The sequence below is a fragment of the Hipposideros armiger genome, unplaced genomic scaffold (genome assembly GCF_001890085.2).
Source record: "Hipposideros armiger isolate ML-2016 unplaced genomic scaffold, ASM189008v1 scaffold_653, whole genome shotgun sequence".
In the NCBI taxonomy this organism is placed as follows: Eukaryota; Metazoa; Chordata; class Mammalia; order Chiroptera; family Hipposideridae; genus Hipposideros; species Hipposideros armiger.
The window spans coordinates 422501-445266 of NW_017732003.1; the positions used below are offsets into that span (position 1 = coordinate 422501).

General features: G+C 42.7%; 1 protein-coding gene across 1 annotated transcript in view; it reads right to left on the reverse strand.

Annotated features, from left to right (window-relative positions):
- LOC109372653 (Down syndrome cell adhesion molecule) overlaps positions 1-22766 on the reverse strand; it is a gene marked incomplete at both ends in the record, with an annotated part of 567322 nt that overhangs the window by 415406 nt on the left and 129150 nt on the right. The window contains one exon of the mRNA XM_019626036.1: positions 14453-14599. Coding sequence (XP_019481581.1) covers positions 14453-14599 — 147 coding nt within the window. The remainder of the gene's footprint in view (positions 1-14452; positions 14600-22766) is intronic.

Genomic DNA, 22766 nt, shown 5'->3' on the forward strand with positions numbered 1-22766 from the left:
AGATGCTACTTTGTGGGAGCAAATTGGTCAGGGCAAGCTTTCCTACCAGGAGCTGCCAGCAAAGATCAGTCCCCGAGGAAGAACTCCGTCTCAGTGACAGAGAAGTTGGTTCATTCTGAGATTTTGCCGGGACAAGCCACTGGTGACAGAAGAAAACAACAAAGGCAACTCTACAAATGTCCCCCGCCTCCCAGGCTTACAGTGCTAGCATTTACTTTCTGACTCTCTCCAGCTCTGAGAAAGCCCTGACCGGCTCAGTTTCTTGGTCAAGCCCTCTGGACACGTGTGCCTCTCAGACTGCTTCTGCGAAGGCTCAAAAATGAACTAATATGTGGTTTGCACTTCATGGGAGTAAACATCACATGTCACTTGAGCTGGAGCGACACTCTAATAGGTCACAGTGAACGAAGAGGAATTTTGTTGCAAATCGTCACCATGGGACATGGTGGGAATTCTACAAGAATCTTCATATTCATGAAACTTAATTATAGCAAAATTGCCAATCTGTAAACTACGGCTGCCTCTGCAGATGACTTTCAAGTCTGAAACATGAACAAGGAGACTGCGGCCCCCTGGAGACACCCCTGCAGGGAGTGCACACAGAAGCACATGAAAAAGGGGGTTAGGGGGCAAAGTCTGACCCTCACTGACAGGCCACTGTTGGTCCTTGTTTATCACACCTTGAGTAAAAATTCCATGTTCCAATATTTTGGCTGCAGAAATAGCAAAGCCATACTGCCCTGTGCTCCATGGGGTGGGGGTTGGGGGGTCCATAACATTCAGAATACACACAATGTCGCCCGCCTAAAATCTGAGAAATCCAGAAACACATGTGGCCCCCAAGGTTTGGATAAGGGCTGAGAGCATGTCGTGTCTGCTGACTCAAGGAATCCCTCTGCCATCAAATGTCCTTGACAATCAAAGTAACAAGAAAACTACTTGTGATCAAAGCCAAACCAGCAATGACAGAAACTTAATGAGAAAAGAAGCATCCATCTCAATAACTAATAAAAATTAAAAAAAAGCAGACTGTTCTCTTGCAAGGAGAACCCAAGGCGATGTTATCACATTAAGATCTGACATCATCCTCTGTCCCCTCCAGGCTAATTTCATAACCCAGTTTAGTCTGAGCCCAAGGCCAGCCGCTTCTGGGTCCTGATTACATTTGTAGCCCCCAGGCTCACCAACCCTTGACCTTGAGGTTTTGGAAGTAGAATATTTAGGTGCAGTTTCTGCAGAAAAACAGGGAGGGTTTGGGGAAATTATCTAAAAGGAACTTGAAGGTGAATGTGTGACGTCACGTATACACACTTTTCAATCCACCAAGAAACAGCTCCTGTGGGGCATAGATTCATCAATAGGTTTAAAGGTTTCAAAATAAAAGTAGGAAATGCGAGCAGGACTCTGGCTCTACCTAACATTTTTGTTTATGAAAAAAGAATGAAATGCGGCAAAGTATATACTTCTGTCTCTGTGTTGGATGAAGCACCTGCTTGATCACGCCCTGTCCTTTTCTGATTATTTGAAATGCATTTATTCATTCAACAATCATTTCAACAAAATAGTCCAATGCCCAGAACCAGACAAGCGAGAACACAGACAAAATCCCCATTTGAAATGTTTCATAATTAAAAGAAGTAATTGAATTCATGTGCTGTGTCTTCTTAAGAAAAGAAAACAAACTGACTTTTCTGAGGATGGTGTTGATTTCCTTATTTGCTTTTAGTGAAGTTTAGACTGTAAAAGAATTAATGGTCACAGGTTTCCCTAACAAAATGGACATATAAGGTCAGACCATTAAGTTTGCGAATTTTCCGTCATGTAAGCACTACACTTCAAACTATACCGGGCAGGGAGGGAAGGAAGGAAGGAGGGGAGGACCGGAACTGTTAAGATCTCTGCTGTAAATAGAAGGCAACATGAAAATGGAGAAACATTTAACTCCATTTTCTAAAGTGGGCCAATTTCTTCGAGCAGAAGTTCCTTGCTCGGTAAATAAATGTAAACAATAGAGCTAATAAATATTTGAAGAAATCAAACTACACAACTGAGATTTTTATTACTTAGAATATTCCTATCAAGGTATTTTTATGTTTTCAAAGTACGTACTGTACGCATGGGATTGGAGTGTGAAATCGCATATCCAGTCCCCTGGTAGGCCATCGGGGACTAGTGCCTGGTAAGCGGAACAGAGATAACTTGAAGGCATGAAGAAGAGGGCATTAAGTTGTAAAAGAAAAAAATTTGCAAAAGCATCAGAATTTATGAGTATCTACAATCATATAAAAAACAAATGTCTAAAGGAACGCCTCTGTTAATATTTCTTCCTTGAAAGGCATACTCCTGGCTATCTTTTATCCTGCAGTTCTATAGATGTTTTTTTCCCTTTTATTTACCACCTATCAGAATTAACTTTGTGACAGATATGTCCATCTAAACATGTACTTTTTTTAAACATCAAGAGTTCCCTGCTTTATCTGGAAAATGACAAACTGAATCTGAGAGCAGGAGAACAAAGCGCAGTACTTCAGCCCAAAGGGACCACAAGCTCAAACCTCGCCTGTCTTCACCCACCAAGGGTACATTTGCAGAGCAGATATCAAGTACATTCCTCTCCAAGCTGTGCTTTACCCCAAAAGACACCACTGGGAATGGGCTTACTTCCTTTCAAGGCACTTAATGAAAATGGAAATAAATAGAAAAAAAAAAGTAGAAGCAGTAGAGTAGAGTGCTCATCAGAAGCCCAACTTTAGGGGTTTCTGGAAATACACAGGCACTTTTTTTGGTTGTCAATGATGCCTCTGTGTGTGTGTGTGTGTGTGTGTGTGTGTGTGTGTGTCCTGTTAGCATCAGTGCCCGTGCCAATCCCACACAACATGGGATTGTCTGTGGTGCCAACACTCTCCTCCCACCCCTTTAATGCTGGTTTATGGATACCTGTCATTTTTGTCTCAGGGCACCCATTTTACCCTCTCAAGGTCAAAGCACCTGGGCTCTCCTGGAAGGAGGCACGCATCATTGGCATGGGCCCACGGTCACCACCACTATGACCCTAGACGTGGCGAGTGGTTCACAGATAGGCATGTGACCCCAGCTCATTCCAGGGTCCGAGCTGCTGCTGGTGAACAGTGCTGTGCCTGGACCACTGAGCGGACATTCGCACCTGGAGGAAACCCCACCTGCCATTCCATTTCTTGCATGTCTCACAATTCTAACTAAATAATGATTTGCATGATTCTTTGCAGTCTCTCCAAGACCATAGGCTGTGAGTACAGGAGCCCAATAGTACTGCTCACCGATCCACACCCCACATTCCAGCCATGCAATGCCTGGTCCATGGAAACGCCCAATAAACACTCGTGGGATGAACCACTCAGTGAAGGCCGTAGCGTATGTACAATCCTCTCTCTCTTAAAGCAGAGAACTTGGGTGGTGTTGATATTGGATGTGAAGACATGGATGGGAGGATCTCAGGACGGCACTGCTCCATTCCCTGAATATCTCAGGCCACTCATCACCATGGCCCAAAGCCTCAGATTTTCCCAGCTTCCATTTGGTAAATATCTCTCCTTGGTCACCTGCCTAAGGACCAGCTGCAGACCAAAGGTACTTGTGCAGTAGGCAGAGTCTTCTCAATGGGGAACTTCAACCATCCAATGGTGACCCGGGGAGACCAACCACACCTGGAAAATGCCAGGTAAGGGCACAAGAGGCTTTTCTCCTGGCCCTAGCCCTACACCCCCGTGCTATAGATGCCCAAGGCAAAATGCACTGATTATGAGGATGATACTTGTACCATGCGTGACAAGCCCTGACGTAAGTACTTTACATGTGTCATCCGATTTAGTCCAGAAAACAACCATAGAAAAGTGGTGGTTGCAGCAACACCATCTTCCAGAAGAGGAAACCAGTGGGCAGAGGTGCCCGGATGTGGCAGAGCCCAGGTTCCAGCCGGCTGCTCTCTACCCCTGCCCATTGTCACCCACCTTTCCTCTCCCTGCAGGTACAATGGCTCCCACACACCACGGGGACAGCCAGGCCTCCATTTGGAGTGCTTCATTTTACAAAAACAGAAAAGTCCCTGGTGAGTGTTTTCCTGTCTCTTTTGTCCTTGAAGTCTTTGGGCCCCCAGCTCTCACACCCCGGGCTCTATTCCTCTGTTTCCCCAGCCGACTGCAGTTCTGCAGCGCTGGTTGTCACTAAGACTGAGCAACAGAGACACTAAAACAAGCCAAATGTCCCAGGAATCAGAAGCAAGTGTTCCACAGACTCTTTCCAAGTGATGCTCAGCGAGGTACAAGAGTTGCCAAAAGCCCGTGGCTGGTTAATTCTCTTAACTTAATGTTTTCCTATTGACTGGCTTCCTTGTGTGAAAATTAATAAAGGAAACCTCAACTGAAATTAGAGTCAGGAAGGCCTGCAGAGGGAGCTGTCATGCTCTAGCACTGTCCTCAATTACCCCAAACAGGAAGACGTCCTCAGTTACAGTGTCAGCTTATTCTCTTACAGACCAACAGGAAGAGAGGGTACTTCGCACTCCCAAGCAGGAAGCGCAATTCCTTTATTGCTCCTGAAGGAGGAGGGAAGATTTTCTTCAAGCCCAGCAACAAGCCCAGCCAATGGAAATGCGGCAGCTCAGCCAGTGAGAAGCCAGGTCATCTGAACTCTTACTTTTCCTCAATAAACTTTCATTTTTCCTCACTGATGGCTTCTTTGACTGGCCCTCCTTGCTATAAAAGGCTTCCATCTTGTACAACCCATGAGAGTACCTCTCTGCTTGTCAGATGAGATGCTGCTCAATTCGTGAATCTTTTAATAAAGCCAATTAGATCTCTAAATTTACTGAGTGAATTTTGCTCTTGGTTGGCCTTATTATTATATCCCCAGCATTAGTGAACAGCAGGCATTTTACGAGAGGGACACTGCACAGCCTTGCAAAGCTTTTAGAGACCATCGCATCATTGGAGGCCACTTCATGTTGTCACTCCCAAAGCTACCCACAGTGGGTTATCTTGCTGACCCTGCACCTCCAGGAGAAGAGGGTCTGCAGAGGAAAACGTTTCCCAAGATGTATATCAGGATCATGGTTAGGAAGATAAAACCACATGAGAACCACGTCCTGTGTCCTGCGTGGGTTTTATAATGCAATAAAAATAACACCTCATAAAAAAGTCAGAAAGCGCTTTCTGCTCAGGTGGAAAAATGCACGTTGTTCTCCCACTGTTACCTACCCAGTGAGGTTGTGCTTCTCTGAGAGCCTGTCATGGGCTCGGCAGCAAATTGAATGTATCTGAAAAAGCCGTTCTTAGCAAGGGAAAAATATTTTCATCCAGAAGCAGTTTTTAAAGCCTTGATTTCTATTTTTATTTAAACATACTATCAAAAAATAAATGCTTGTTTATCTTGCTGAGCATTTGTTGAAACTACATGCTCATGATCTCTCTGTGACCCTCCGACTTCAGTCCCTGAGAGGCTGCCATCGACTCATGCCCCTCCATTCTGAAAGGTGTATCTTGTTTTTCTTCCTTCTTTATCCTATCTGTCTGTCTATCATCTATTTACTGTGTATTATCTATCTATTTATCCTCTATCTATCTCCTAATATTATCTGTCATCATCTATCATAGATATAAACTGATTTGTTCACTACCTTCCTTCCAATACATTTCCCAGTTTTATCTTGGAGTACAAGGCCCTTTCGCCCTCCATTACACCAGGGGCTGGAACACTACACAGGGGCCTTGGGATGAAGTCACTCAAAACCTACAATGTCTGAAAAGGATCAACTACTCTGTTCACTTGCCCAGCAAACCCGTCTCTGACCACCAGTCACTGTGCTGGTGCTGTCTCATGAGCATTTCCCCCAAACTCCCTTGCACCCCTGAAAGACACTGGTATTCATCCAAACATCACTAGTGGGCTCAGTGACACAGGGTGACAAACAAGTGCCCGTCATGCTTGTCCAGGGCAGTGGTCTTCAGCGCTAGTAGCACATTAAACGCACAGGGACAGCTTTTTAAAATAAGCCAAGCCCAGGACAATGAACGTGAATCCCTACAAACAGGGCATCAGTATTTATAAAAATCCACCCAGGTGGTTGGAATGGGCAGGTAGGGCCAAGAGCCTACAGCCTTGCCACTCACAGTGCAGCCATGGACTAGAAGCTTCTGCAGCACCTGGAAAGTCATTAGAAATGCAGAGTCTCAGGCCCTACCCTGAACTACTGAATCAGAGCCTGTATCAACAATATTCCCAAGCAATCCATGTGCACATTTAAGGAACACTGTTCTGGGAGATTAAAAGACAAAATTTTATCTATTAAACTAATAGAATGGATTGCCGTTAGGCTGCCTATCATATCATTGTCAGGAACTAACACATAACAACTTGTGTGTAAGAGGCAGAGCATTCCAGACCACCTGGAGACACCAATGGACCTACCTACTTACTTTAGATAACCCCACCAAAAGGTTGTGACTGGGAAAAAATAAAGTTAAAAAAACTGGGGCAGTGTGGTGGAGGGTAGATGCTAGGAAGCTCTGAAGTAGTTATACCACCTCCCCTCCAATACATGCCAGATTAGAGATTCCTTTCGTGCAGGAACTGTACTCTCTTATTCACAGCTAGATTCACAAAGCCAAGTACAGGGCTTGCACACAGTAAGTGCTCACTAGATAGTTATTGCATCATTTAGCATCCTGAACAGAGGACAGCCCTGTTACTCATTTGAGACAATGGACAAATCTCTTCACATTTCAGTTTTCCACTGTTTTCATATATAGGATCCACTTATCTACTCTGAGATACAAAAATACTGAGCTACTAAAATCTCACGGGTAAGTGATATGTGGTAAACCGACATCAAGAAGGATTCCTATATCTAGAAGTGCTGTGTGATCGGCTGAGGGGTCTGTTCTACATACTACATGCCCAGGTAGTAATTTGTACAGACACCTTCTGCATGCATTCATTAAACAAATACTCATTTAGTTTACACGATGTGCCAACTACTCTTCTAGACATAACAGATCAAATACATCCTCGCTCTCTTGTAGCTTATAGCCCACTTATATTATCATTCAGGCAACCATAGTGTTAAAAAAATTAAGGCTGGTTAAGTTACCTTCATATTTATTCCCAAAATGTTATTACAATTTTTAAGTCTATAATTTATTTGTTTCTCATTTTCTAAGGGCTGACTTTTTTTTTTAACATATGGCTACAATAAAGAAAAAAAATCCAAATTCAGTACCATCGACATTCTTTTAAAAAATACTAGGAAGAAATAATTCTTAGAATGAATTTTGAAACTGTTTATAAAACACAATGTCACACATATGAAACTATTTGAAGTTAATTTATCTAAGATCTTTATCTATGAACAAAATCAATTTTCCCAGGTAGTTATTTAAAGGGAAAAGATGTTATAATTTTTTTAATTGTGGTAAAATACATATAAAACTTACCATCTTAACCCTTTTTAAGAGTAAAATTCAGCAGTGTTAAGTATATTCACATTAGAGTGCAACCAATCTCTAGAACATTTTTGTGTTTTATAAAACTGAAATTCTATGCCCATTAAACAACAAGTACCTATTTCCCCTCCTCCCAGCGCCTGACACCCACCATTTTACTGTCCATGCCTCTAAATTTGACTATTCTAGGGACCTCACCTAAGGGGAACATACAGTATTTATATTTTTGTGACTGGCTTATTTCACTCAGCATAACGTTCTCAAGGTTCATTCTTGTTGTAGCACATATCAAAATTTTCTTTCTTTGTAAGATTGAATAGTATTCTCTTGCATGGATACACCATCCTGCGAATCCACGCATCTGTCCATGAACATTTGGGTTGCTTCCACCTTTTGGCTGTAGTGAATAATGCTGTGAATGTGGGTGTACAAATACCTCCTCAACAATTGTTTTTTAAAAATTAGTCTCCAGTTGCTTCTGAATAGGTGACTCAGAATTCCTTAAAAAGGAATCAATTAGAACAAATAGAAGACAAGTCATACATACATTTATATATTTTTTTTCATGTAACTTGTACAAGAGAAACTACTTGGCCTTCATCAAATGATGTTGTTATATCATTAGGATAAAACACATCCTGATTTAAAAGTGAAAACTAAAAAGAATTTAAGACAATTAAACAGCAATACAAATGGAACTAGTTGAAAGGGACACAATTCATGACCATGTTCTAATTAGAAACATGACCACAAAGCTTCTCCCAAGAAAATCAATATCATCTTTGACCACATTTACTTTCTTAGAGAGATATAAAAGTTCATCTTCCTCACTTTTGATTTTGGAAGAAAATTTATGCACTGTCCTTAATGCAGCAATATTTGTAGAGAGATCAAAGAAAATGGCCCAAAGATTGGAAAGTACAAAACTTATTGAGAAGTTAAAAGAATTTCTTCTGAAGAAGAAACAGCTGAGACTAACCTGGAAAAACTAAAGTTTCCTCTACTAAGCAAGAAAGAGGAACAGGGTGACTACGGGCAAAGGAGAGAATAGTTTAAACTTATAAAGATTAATTAAAGTTAGCCGACTTGGAAGCGCTAAGGAAATTAAACCTAGAAAAACAAGGAGAATGTAGGCAGCACTTCTCCGGGAAACCACATCCAGACTAAAGAAAGAGTGTGCTCTTGACTTTTTCACACTTAGCTTAACTAAATAAACAAGATTAAACAGTGGGTAATTGTGACATGTCAGCTGTTGTATCCAGAGGTTTTTGGGTGGGGCAGTTGACAGCCCCTTATCTTCTCAAATGCCTAAACCATTCCATTTCCTTTATCTGGACTAACCTGAAATTGATCATTGGGAATGTATCCTAGAGAAGTCAGCAGTGAGGCAGTCAGGGTAAGTCAGATAAAAGCCAGGATGAAACACAGGCAAACCACGTGAGCAAAGCTAGGCTCAGTGCCTTGTGAAAGTAAGTGCAAAGCCAGCTTCAGCAAGATATCTTTAGTGAGCTTAAGGGTTAAAAGGACCCCTCTCTCACCCCCACAAAGAAGAGAGTTCGTATAGGGCTTTGCCTGGTATTAATAGCAAAGCTGTTCAAATGCTGATTAATAAAGTTACATAACACAGTTTCTCCATCTATTAATGGTAGCACCATCCACTAAGTTCCTTAGGCCAAAAACCTGCGTCATCTTGATGACCATCTTTCTCTTACGGCTCACATCCAGTCTATCAGCCAACATATCAGATCTTTCCCAAACATTTCCCAAACTGTCCTCTTTTCTCTGTCCTCATGTGCACTACTCCAGTCAAGCCTCCACTATGTCTCCTTACTACTCACTCAACAATACATTTGCTCCCACTCCCCACTGTTCTCCATACAGTGATATGGTTACATCATCCCTCAGCCCAGAATTCAACAGTTTTTCATTGTCCCTACACAAAAATCCAAACTCCCCCAGTAGGCCCAGAGGCCCTCCCACCTCTCAGCCCTCCCTCTCCAAGTGTGTTCCTCTTAGGGGCCTTTGTACCACCCGAGGACCCACGCGTGGCTGGTTCCCCTTACTGTCCCATCTTCGCATGAATACACATCCCTTCCTTCCCACTCCACACCTGGCTATTCTGGAGCTGGCCATGATTCCGCCTTGCTTTACAGCAGTACAGATGAAAATGATGCCCAAAAAGTACAAAATAAAATCAGAATCCAATAAAACCAGAGACATCTATATACTAGATTCTAGAAAAATAGAATTTTCAGATTTGTTCTACCCATAAGCGGTGTCTAGTGCTACGAAACATTTAGCCCATACTTAACCTTTAGTTGTTGAACCTAAGGCTTAAAAGAACACTGCTTTTATGTAAATCAGCTTTAGTTGCCTTAAATTCTAAGGTAGCATTTCCCAAATTGTATTCTAAGGACTATCAGGGATGGTCTTGGAAAATAAAAGCAAATAAAAATTAAAATTGCCATCATTACTTAAAGATCCATGGTATGGGGTCCTTTAGTAAAGAGCTGTGTTGTTATTATTTAATATATTCTTTCCTAAATTTTCTGAACCCAGAATCCACATGACCTTTTTCCTATCTGCTTAGCCTCTCCCTGGATACAGCTTGGAAAATGCTGGTTGAAAACATTCCACCTTATAAACTGGGAAGACACTGTCAACTTGCAGAATCATCACTAATTTTAAAGGACAATCTTCTCTATGGCTCTCGTCTCATGCCAGCATTTCAGCATCTCATAACCAGCAGGGAAACAGCCCTTCACTGAGTGTGTCATGAATTTTTAAAACATGACATTCATAATCTGCCTATTCCTGGTTTGATGCTGTGCCAATTGTTCGTGTATAAACGTGTACTATGAAGGTTCAAATGAAAAAATACCACGGTTTCTTACACAGGTGTACTTTCCTCAACTTTTCATTGTAGAATATTTTAAATGTGCACAAAAACCAGTGTAACGAACGCCCAAGTATCCATCACCCATTTTAATAGGATTAAACCTCGCTGCACACTGCCCCCTCGTATTAGATTAGGTTGAAGCAAATCCCAGATATCACAAAGGTATTATTTTAAGAACTAAATGGCAGTTAATGTGACTAAGACCAAAGAAGCCATAACTCTCACCCCAACATTTATACAAACAGAAATATATACACACACAAAATGCACATCTATTAAAACAAATAATTCCAGGTGCTTTTGATTTGAGGCTGATGTCCCTGGATTCATAGGAATTCAGGCATAGGAAGGTGTGTCAATGGCTCTCTCTTGTGTTCTGTTTCTGCTGATAAGGGCTCACTGTAATACAAGATTTTTCCAGACCACGGGGACTAACATGGTGGCACACTTTTTGACTGTCAGATCAGTTTGATCCACACAAACCTGTCAACCAAAGCAGGTCAGCAGGCTAGAGCAGAGAAGGAAAAAATCAATAATAAGCCCCTGAATTTATCATGCAGCCGCAAGAATGAACACGGGCATGCAGAAGGAAATGGATACGTGAGGCCTCTTTGCTTTTCCTTTCTTCTTCTAGCGTTTTCTTTCATTTCCATCTGGCGTTCACTCCCTCATAGGATTCTATAACTGAGTTCAGAAAACTGTCCCTAATTTATAGTTTCTGTCCCACCTAATCCTTTTTCAAAAGGATTTGAGACAAAAGATAAGTCAACATTAAACCCAAGGGAAAAGTGCATTCTAAATTGCTTTTTTTCCCACCAGTCTTTAAATTCTGGTCACATCTGATAGCTACTAATAAACAAATAAACTTCTCTATAAAACTGGATTTTCCATCCTATGTAATAACCTGACATACACAAAGAACCCTACCGAGACTTTCTATAGGTTTTGACCTTGTCACCTTGAATATTCCTGCTGTTACACTTGGAGTTGAAAATGTTTGATCCTCACGTTGCCTCAACCTAACAGACCCTCCCAAACAGAAATATCCAGAATCTGTAGGTCTTCCTCCTCTACTTCTCAATAACTATCCCAAGGATACAGATACCAGATCTATAAATCAATAGGAAAAATAATAAAAACTAGCTTAATCATAGCTCCTGAATTTAAAATANATATCCTAATAGCTTTGTATGGCGACAGCTGGTTACTGGGCTTACCGTGGTGATCACATCATAAGGCATATCAATGTTGAATTACTAGTGGTATATCCCTGAAACTAATAGAATAATGTATGTAAATTATACTTCAAAAAAATAAACCAGTGAATCACACACGTGATTATTCCTTCCTAGGCTTCCCACCCCGTCCCGTTGACCTGCGAGCTTCTATCTCCACACCAGCACCACGTGGCCTCGGGTACTGTGGCTCTATTGGAAGTTTTGAAATTGGATAGCGTAAATCCTCCAGAATAAAGAGAAGCCCCATCGCTGGGCTTCTGGGGCCTGCGGGAGGGAGGTCCCAGCCGGGCTGTCCCCGGAGCCTCTCTCTCCGCGTGCCTTGCCGCACTCGGGGTCTATGCCGCCAGAGAGAAAGGAAGTCCTTCCCCTCAACCAGCCAGAACTGGCTTCCTTACCAAGATCCCCAGATACCACTGTGTCATCTCCGGTGGTTTCATGACCTCCTTCCCTGGGCACTTTTGGCAGTGACGGTGGGTGGGGCTCAGGGACTGGCAACAGCATCTGACAATGGGCCACAGCAACTCACATTGTAAGGCTGAATTTTCAGGCTATGGGTCATAATGCTGTTTGGGGGCCCTGTTCTCAGGTTGAACTGCCTGAACGTAAAAACAGCACTCTCTCTCTCTCTCTCTCTCTCTCTCTCTCTCTCTCCCCCTCCCTCCTTTCCTCCCTCTCTCTCTCTCCCTCTCTCCTTTCCTCCCTCTCTCCTTTCTGCAATGTGGAGTATCTTGAGAATACCTTGTGTTTGGTTAAATGACTTACTTACAAACAAAACCTTGCTACTGATGTATTTCTAAATAAGATAAAAGCCTGTGCTATATTGGTTTTCTGGATACGTTTCTGATAAAGAAAAGCCAGGCATTTATCCATGGTACCTGTTACTTTTAAAATTTTGCCAAAGCATAAAGCTCGAACGTATGATTGAGGATAGGACATGGGAGTTATCGGTTCCTGTCAACACAATATTGATTCTGTATGTCAGCATCCCCTCCACTCACCAGATGTAAAATTCCTTTTGTTTTATTTAATTAGGTCCATGTTTGAAGAAAACAAAAGCCTCTTTGCATAGATTGCAATAAGATGAAACTTGCATATGAGTACAGCTCTAATTAAAGGTGTCCAGGAAACCTAAGAACACACACATTACATTTTCTATATAACCTATATAAGATCTACCTATAGATATCCATATAGACTTATAAAACCTCATGGTAGATATTTCTACTTCTCACCCCGATTGCCAGTTTTTCTCTCCTTCCGGGCACATACCCTACTGAAGTCAAACATGGACATGTGACTTCCTTTGGCCAATTAAACATGAACAGAAATGACATATGTCACCGCCACGTGGAAGCACATAGAGGCAGTCTGCAGTTCCCTCTGCTCTCTTCCCCCACCAGGAAGGACCCTGAGGTTGTGTGATGGCTGTTATAAGTCAGCAGAGCCTCCATGAGCCTGGGTCCCTGAGTGTGGGACGTTGCAAATATTGTCCCAAATTCTCCTCGTCCCTAAACTCACAGCCAGACAGACTTGTCATCAAATCTCTCCCTCTGCCATCAAGAAACTAAAATGACCTCTAAAGAGATGTAATTAACGTCATTAAACAATTAGTAAATAATGTGTACATGTGAGTCTCTGCTCTGGTTTTTTCAATCACATTTCAGTTTTTAGGCTTATTATTTTTTCAATATTGTAAGTGAACAAATTTTGATGGTGAATCAACATAACAGCAAGGAATTTATTGTTCAGTGAAGTGTGAGGAACTTCAGATTCACTGTAAAGATGATACCAAGGAAAGCTGAAAACGTCTATTACATCCTAGTTTACCATAATGCACTTTTAAAGACCAAAGATTTAACTTTTAATTTGGGCTTTCTAATGGTTTAATGATTTTTTTCATTGTTCCTACAGAGTAAATATTCTGTCTAGCAAATCAATAGCTGCAGGACAAAAATGCTGTGTCACCATGAGAGTTTAGTTCCAGTTTCTTATCTCTACACATTGACAAAACTTGGACGTTATTCAAGAATTACGTGAAAATGTGTGTGTGTGTGTGTGTGTGTGTGTGTGTGTGTGTGTGCACAAACTTGCATCCATGACATAACACACAAACAAAGGCGACCTTTACAATGCGTTATACCACATCCAATGTGCACCACAGCTCTTCCAAAAGCAGCCAACAATCATTATCAAAGATGTCCAAAATGGGAAAACTGGGCCCTTTTTGAAAAGACACCTACGTGGCTTCTGGGGGAAAGGGCATGAGCAGGGGCTCAAAAAGCACAAGAGGAGAAGTACCGCCCCATCTTAAAAGCTAAACTTCCGTTGTGTCATTTCTACATACGAAACAGAAGCCAAGAAATCACTTCCATACAAATATATTCCAGTGCTGAACAGTATTGTGAATAGATCTTCAAGGAAGAAGTCAGAGACACCACGCAACTCACATACCCTTGAAAGGGTCAACACAGCATGAACTCAGTTTCCAAATATCAGTCCCCAGTGTCACTGAGGTCTCTCTAAGATGCAATGATCCTGCTTCCTTATTTCCAGGAGCAGAAATACAACCAGAATTTCCTTATAAAAGTAAAATGCTGGCTATCAGGTATAATGCAAGTGACTAATGTCTATCCATCCGTCAATTCACTGAAATTCTTCTGAATCGAGCCACGTAAACCAATATAAAACACCGATATCGCATTTGATCAGAAAATAACGGCCATCTTGAAGTACATCAGTTTTTATCATGATGAACGCATCATCAGAGACCCGACCGGTTGTCGGAACCAACCTGTGAGAAGGTGCACCCGGTGCCCTCAGCCTGGCAGCGCGGGGCCTACCTGAGATGAGTGAAACAGTGTCTTTCTCCCATGAGACGACGGCGATGTACGCCTCCACCGAGGAGGGGATAATGCACTTGAAGACCGCGACATTGCCTCTCATGGTTTTCTGGTCCTCCACACGGACTGTATAGGGCTCACGTAAAACTGGAAGGCAAGAAGAAAGGCCTGGTGACACAGTTCCCGGTGCATTCTGAGANTTGTTCAGCATCTTAGCTGTGGAGGGCACAGCATCACTGGCCCTCATATGTGGGATCTGAACCGGGGCCCTCTGGTGTCCCAAGCCAGTTCTTAAACAACGTGCCACTCGGCCAGCCCTAAAGGTGTTGTTTTAATGTGTGTTATTTATCACCTAGTTTGTGATACTCTGGAAACTAATAGTTACCATCTGAAAAAAAAAAGAGTCATGCGAAAGAAATTCATATTTGGTTGGAGGTGGCAGGAAGAAGGGAACATGCAAAGCAATGAGAGAAGACAGGCCCGCATTTAGACTCATCTACACAGAAGTGATGGATGTAGCCCGGGAAAAGGATGGGATGACCAATTGAGAAAGGAGAGATTGACAGAAGGAGGGGGTGCAGGCTGAGTTCTGGGGTCTACTGACATTTCTGAGCTGGAAGGAAAAGATAAGGAAAGAGATAGCGAAGAAATCATCAAAGAGGAGAAAGTCAACCAGGACATGTGGCGTTTGCCAACCAAAGAAAGGCAGCCGACAGAGGGGTCAGGTCAACTGTGTGGATTCTTCAAGGGGGCCAGCAAGAAATTGCATGGAGAGATAGCCTTGGTATCTGACATTGGAAAGTCATGGGTGACCTTGAAAATGTAAGTTTCAGTGGAATGTAGCAGGCATAGCCCAAATCAGGAGAGATTAGTAATAGTAGTGGGTACAGACTATTACTTTAATAAGTTTTCGGGGGGGGGAGGAGAGGGCCAGAAATAATGAAAACATGCAATAGTATGGAAGTTGACAAAGGGAAAGGTTTCAAAATTGGGGGACCTGAACACCCGTGTCAGAAGAAACACAGTGATCACTAGAGTTGATGGCAGAAGCAAGAGGAGAGGACTGATGAAATAAGGTCCTAGAAAACTCAGGGGAATTGTGACAAGAGCACTGTTTGGGGAGCAGCCTGGAAGGAAAAAGGAGCACGTCCTGGGAGGGAAAACGTGAACATAAATACAACGTTGGAGGGTGGAGGGGTAACGTGGGAGAGCTGGCTTCAAGCTCCGCAGTGTAGGAAGATAACATGAGGGCTGGAGAATAGATGCAGGAAGGGCTGAGAATGGGGGGCTTGAGGTCTCTGAGGAAGAGCTTGGCCAAGCCGCCTCCAACAACACAAAAGGGATCAGCAGAAATATCGAAAGGTCTGGAGAAATAGTGACAGGCAGTTCAAATCAACTGGCGTGAATGGTCCGTGTGCTGGTCCCTACCAACACTCATCAGGATGGAGGAGGGACATGAAGTGGTGGTGATGACCTGGGCTCCCGTCTGCTGGTGATGGGGCTACTGAGGAGGGAGGAAGTTGAGGACACCAGAAGTTTCACGGCCCTGTCCCAGGTGCCCAGTGGTAAAGCCTCAAAAGGTGGACAGTCGCTGGGACTTGCTTGGTGACTGTCTGGAGGTCTTGCCACCAGCTCACCTAGTGAGGGACTTTGCAGCCCAGAGCAAAGGAAGCAGCACCAAGCGCCCCATATGATCCATGACTGTCTCAGGCCTTGACCTTGATGTCATATTGACTTCTTATTCTTTATGCTTATAAATGTTTATATTTAAACCTTTATTTTAAGATTTATGTTTGTAAATCTTAAATCCCACTTTCTTATACTAAGGCATGTTGCCTGAGCAAATTTTGATTCGTGACCTCCGATTTTCAGCTTGATGACAATGACAATAGTCACACTATCATCATTATCACTGCCTGATATTATTTTGTGAATGATCCTGTCATTCCCTTCAACGTTCCTGCAATGAAAACTCACAGATGAACAAGAGAGCAGAAAATAGACCTGGGTCCAAATTCTATCCGACTTGGCTGACCATCTGTTTCCTGTCTCTGGAAAGAAGCAAACATCGTAGGAAGACAGGAGAGCAGGCAGAAGATCCCTAAGAGTGGGCGATAAAATGAAAGCATACTTACATTTCGGTGGAGCAAGGAAAGAACCTGAGTCAATGCGTTTGGGGATACTGAAATAATTCGGGGCGAGGTCTATCTAAGGCTGGGAATATATGGCTATTAGGCAATAACGTCCTTAAAATGGAGAGTGTCTCATTCACTTGCTTTCCCCAGTAGTTGGCACTGGGCATATCACAAAGGGACTGTTGGATGAGTGAAAACAATGGGCCACCATCCTGAGGAAACTAAATTCTACAGAGCAGCATTCACATGGAGGGTCTGGGCCTGCTCTCCTCAGAGANATCCTCGTCCAGGCTCAGTGGGTGAGCCCACCAGCTAGGCAGCCGCCATTCTTGCTGGCCACCATGTGACCTTTTCAGGGCGCCACCGTCAAGGGCAAAAAGATACTCCAGTGCTCTAACAAACAAAAAGTCTACAATTTTAGATGCAGTTTCATAAGTTAGTGGAGCACTGATCCCTATTTGAAACAGGCACAGCCACATACAAAGCCACACATACAGAGTCGATGCTCTGTGTTTACTGAGAGTATGTGTGCATGCACGCGTGTCTCCCCTTAGAGAACCAAGTAAAGTCAAGTCTCATCTCAGGCACAAAGGCTTAGCCATGGACCCAGGGCATCAGGAAGTGCTGTAACACGCCACTGAAGGTCTTGGCATATACGGATTTCCCTTGAGTTGTTCACCCGCCCACCTTCACTGCTGTATTTTAACAAGTGCTGCAGCATAACATTGTAGGGAGGTTTTAAAAATAAAATCATCTCATCCAAATCAAAAGAGACAGCTTTGGCTTTGGACTAATAAATATTGGCGATTTGGAACATCTATTTCCCTTAGAACAGCATCATGCTGTGAAAGTCAGCTGTGAAATCCCAGGCTGCCTCTGATTTCCGCCTCAAACTCTCTGCACTGTGGGGAGAAGTGAGTGTGAAATCGTACTTTGGAGCAGAAAGAAAATAGGAGAGTAAAAGCTCTTCCTAAAGCATGAAGAACAATGTGAAAGGAAATAGCACCACCATTTTGGTGGTGGAAAAGTTGCTTACTCAATATTCCAGAAATATTTATTAAGCTCCTACTATGTGTCAGGCATTATAGTATTATCCTTAAGGTCAACGGGAAGGGATGATTTTAAATAAAATTAAATAATTTTTATCCTAGATAGTCTATTTTGATTTCTCTCTAGTTGTGCAATATTGTTTCAAAAAACATTAAGCATNATCTGGATGTGGGAGGTCGCGTCTTACAAAAACCTAGGACAATAGGAAACAGCTCTCTGAGGGCCAAGGAAACAATTTCAGATGATAAAGAAAAAAAACTTTTAAAACTCAACAAAGGCACCTCTCCTGGAAACCCTGGAAAACTAGGTGACAGTTAACTCTTCGTCAGTGATTTTTTTAAGTGACAGTTGCAAAGCAGCTTGGGAAACAATTGTTCAGCGTCCCATCACTTAGGGAAGGATGCTGATTAGGAAGTCTGCCCAAACACCCCCAACAATAGGAGTAGCTCAGAGGGGACTTCCAGGAATGAGATGTCTGGGCTAGAGCCAGGGTAGTGCTGGGGTTCACTGCCCGCCCTATAACCCCAACTACCTGGGTTCAAATAAATCCAAGCCCGACCATTCTCACACAGTGGGCAAGTTAAATTCTCGCCATCTATAGTGGAGAGTCTGATGAAAATATCCACCACGCAGGGTCTCAATCAGTTCAGGTGGATGAATCGATTAGAATGGTGCCGGCCACGAACAAGTCTGGTAAAGCTGCATGTCTCCTAGACTGAAGGAGATATCAGGTCTAATCCAGATTGTCTCACTACAGCTCCACAAATACGGGTGCAAGCCTTCCTTCTCCAGAGTTCTACTTTTCTCAAATTTGAGATGAGGGGATTGGGAACAGGAAGGTCCTCTAGGTCTGAATTCTATAAATCTGTGATTTGCTAAGATAGCCCCAGAGAAACTTATTATTGTATCATCAAATCAGCTCTCTTAAAATTTCAGTCACTTTTTGGACAGTGATGTGTCAAGAAAACTGGTGTGAAATTAATTTCAAAAGAAATTAACATATCAACAAAGATAGGAGTAGTTTGTACAAGGAACTCTCCTCACGGGCAGAGGTAAATAATACCATATTGTTCTTAGTTTCCTTTCTCCTGCTCTTTTCTTTTTTCGGATTGAGTATTTTTTAGGGATTCCATTTTTTCTACTTTGTTGGCCTGTTAGCCATGACTCTCTGGTTTTCAGTGGTTGCTTTAGCTTTCATAGTATACACATCTATAGTTTATCACCATCTACATTCAGATGATATTATACAACTTCCCATGTAATAAAAGAACTCGAACCTATTATGCTTATGCATCTTTACTCCAGGACTTAATGCTATCGTTGCCACACATTTTTATTTATCCATATGTTATGACCCCCATGAGACATTGTTATCGTTTTGTTTAAACAGTCAACTATCTTTTAAAGGATTTTAAATAACAAAGAATATGATTTATTTATCCCATTTCCATTATTCTTCTTTGAGTAGATCCAAGATTCCATCAGGTGCCGTCTTTCTTCTGACTGTAGGACTTTTTTTTTTTTTTACCATTTCCAATAGCGCGAGTCAGCTGCTGATCAATTCTTTCAGCTTGTGTGGCTGAAAGAAGCCTGCATTTCACCTGTATTTTTCAAAGGTACTTGCACTGCATATGGTTTTCTAAATTTAAAGATTACTTTTCTTTCAGGACATTAAAGATATTGCTTCAGGTTTCTGACATTGATTCTGACAAGGAAGCTGGTGCCATCTTTACCTTTGTTACTCTGTGTGTAATGTGCCTTTTTTTTCTCTGCCTGCTTTTAACATTTTCTTTTTATCATCAGTCCTGAGCAATTTGATGATGAGGGGACTTGGTGAACTTTCTTCATAGAGCTTGTATTTGGGGTTTCCTTGAGGTCCTGGGATATGTGGGTTTATAGTTTTCATCAAATTGGGAACATTTTGGCCAGTAGTCCTTCCACTTTGGTTACATAATCCATTCCTCTGGGGGATCTATGTGGATATTAAGCTATGTGAAGTATTTTTAAATGTTTTGGAATAAGCATTTTTAAGATCAGTTTTAATTTTACAGAAAGGACAGAGAGTTCCCATGCACCCTCTCTCCCCAGCCTATATTTCCTTTCATTATTAGTGTCTGCATCAGTGTGATACAGTTATAGTTAATAACTGTGTTCTAATTAATAAAATGTTACAGTTAATAAAACAATATTCATACTTTATTACCAACTGAAGCCTATAGTTACATGAAGGCCCACTTTATTGTTACACAGTTCTATGAATAATGTCACATATCCACCATTATAGTATCATCCAGAGTAGTTTCACTGCCCTAAAAATCTCCTGTGCTCTGCCTATTCATCCCTCTGACCCCACCCCAATGCCTGGCAACCACTGATCCTTTTACTGGCTCCATAGTTTTGCTTTTTCCAGAATGTCACAGAGTTAGAATCATACAGTATGCAGCCTTTCAGATTCACTTTTTGCCGTTAGCAATATACTTTTAGAGCTTCTCCATGTCTTTCCATGGCTTGATAGCTTTTTTTTTCCTATTGCTGAATAATATTTCATTGTATAAATGGACCACAGTTTATTATATAAGAAAAAAATATTCTTATACTTGTTAAAATGTAAAGAAAGACTTCATTTAAGACTTTTGCGATAGGGGTTATGACTATTCCAATAGGAGAGGGAATTTTTGCTCAACTCTAAATACAGCAAGAACACATGAGGATTTATATTGGGTTGTCAGAAAAGTCATAACGTATTTTTTCTGTTTTTTTGTTGCAAAAATGCATCATGACTTTTCCGACAACCCAATGTATATAGAGCGAGCCAACACACGGGTGAGCAGGCCAGTGGATGGAAAGTTACTAAGAGCAGACATCAAAGGGTAGGGGGATTCCTGCTACCAGCAGGATGAAGACTTACACATCGAAGGTAAGATGGGAACTTGGTCAGATATCAGGAGTGCTCACCTATCAGGGTGGGGGGATGACTTAGCAGAACTGGTTAAAACTGGGCTCAGGGAGGACAGACACAGAAGGTCAAGGTCAAGGACTAGTCAAGAAGAGAGGTCAGAGGAGCCTGACTTAAGTTTTGTCAGAGAGAGATTCTGTCATTATTCATTCACATACTGAAGGGCATCTTGGTTGCTCCAATTTTTGGCAATTATGAATAAAGCTTTTATGAAAATTCATGGGCAGAGTTTGTCTCCTCCATCTGGAAACTTAAGGCAGTAAATTGGGGCACGCATGGGGCTCAGCTGTTTTTTTCCAGGTTCTCAAGTGTCGATTTCCTTCCCTATGGGGTGGCCAGTCTTAAAAACTGTTACTTTATATGTTTTGTGTGTTTGTTGTGTTGTTTCAGATAAAAGACTAAATTCAGTCCCTGCTCCTGCATCCTGGCCTTAATCAGACATCCCAGTCACGTTATTAACCACCGTTTACTAAGGAACAGACAATCGCTAGAAAGTATTTGGCTTGCCCAAGGTCATAGAGCTGATTACCATTTGCTCCGTAGTAAATACAGCACAGGCAGGGCCAGTGCCATTTCAAGNTCTCACACCCCACACAGCACAGTATTCCCTCCCGGGGCCCCTAAGAGCAGAGCCCTCTCCGAGGGGGCCTGAGAGGGGCATGCTTCTTAAAACACAGATCCTGCTTTCTCCTGGATGACCAGGCCCAGATGAGACATCCAAGGACAACCACAGTCTCCTGTGAAGTGCTGGGCTGATGTCCTTTGATATTTAATGTGAGGAGAAAATTGTTCACGTTTACCCGAAACACAGGAAGAGGACTATCATCCCTGGATTTGAGCTCATTGATCCTGAGAGATCAAATTCTCCTTGAGAGATGTTCAGATGGGAAACCGGAACGGAAGGCTGGGCCAGCGCCGAGGAGGATGGCACATTCTCTGGGATGAGTGAAATGTTTGCTTCTTCCATTTTCCAAATGCGGTCACCCTTGGGCTGTGTCTTTGATGTTAAAGTAGCTAAACCCTCACTGAGATTCTCAGAATTTTATCAGAGAAAACAGACACAGAACACTGTGCTCTCTCACTGCTAGCCTCCCAAATCGGGAAGGAGTCACAATAGGCCCGAGTGAAAGGCACATATGAAGCTGTGGATATTGTCCTTTTCCAGGATGAGGCCTTACGTATCTATCTCCACATCAGCAAACTCCCCGAGGGCACAGCACTGTCCAAAGGACTCCATTGTCACCGGGCTCCATGAATATTCTGATATTTGAAAGGCTCTCATTTTTGCTTAGAGAAGTGATAGGACATGTTAAAAACGCACACAGACAGCGCTGCTGGGGTCTTTCCTAGCTCATCTTAGTTAGGGAAGGAGGCAGGAAGTCAGGATGCATCACAGGAAAGACATTAGTAAGGACATCTGATGTCATTGTGTGCGCCTGTCCCTGAGACAGGTTTCCTGTACACACTGTACTTCAATCTAAGAGGGACGTCGCCCATGGGGTACCCGGCGGCCCAGGTGAAGAGCCCAGGTAGGTGGCCGAGCAGAGGGAATGCAGCGTCAGACCCTAGGAGACTCTCCTTCCCCTGAGGGATTCGGGGGCTCCCACTCGTAGGCCTGTCTTAGTCCGCTCAGGCTGCTATGACAAAATATAGACTGAGTGGCTTAAACAACAGACATTTATTTTTGACAGTCCGAGAAGCTGGAAGTCCAAGATCAAGGTGCCAGCGTGGTGGGGCTCTGGTAAGAGCCTTCCCCTGGGTTGCAGATGGCAGCCTTCCGCTGTGTCCTCACGGGGCAGAAAGACAGTTCTGGTGTCTCCTCTGATAAGGACACTCGTGCCATCACAGAGGCCCTGCCTTCATGACAGCATCGAACCTAATTACCTCTGAAAGGCTCGGTCTCCAAATACCATCACATTTGAGGGTCAGGGTTTCCACACATGAATTTTGAGGGGACACAAACATTCAGTCCATGACAAGACCACAGGGATACTCTCCCCAAACATTGTTTAAAATAAATGAACTTATTTACATTCTTAATATCAGTGACCTAATGACCTTGTATGACAAAGAGGTATCACTCGATTCCTGAGTGTAGAGTCAGGCCAGCTTAAACTTCAACCTCCCCTGGAGGGAAATTAATGCATGACCTAATGTGCTACAAGCTATTAGA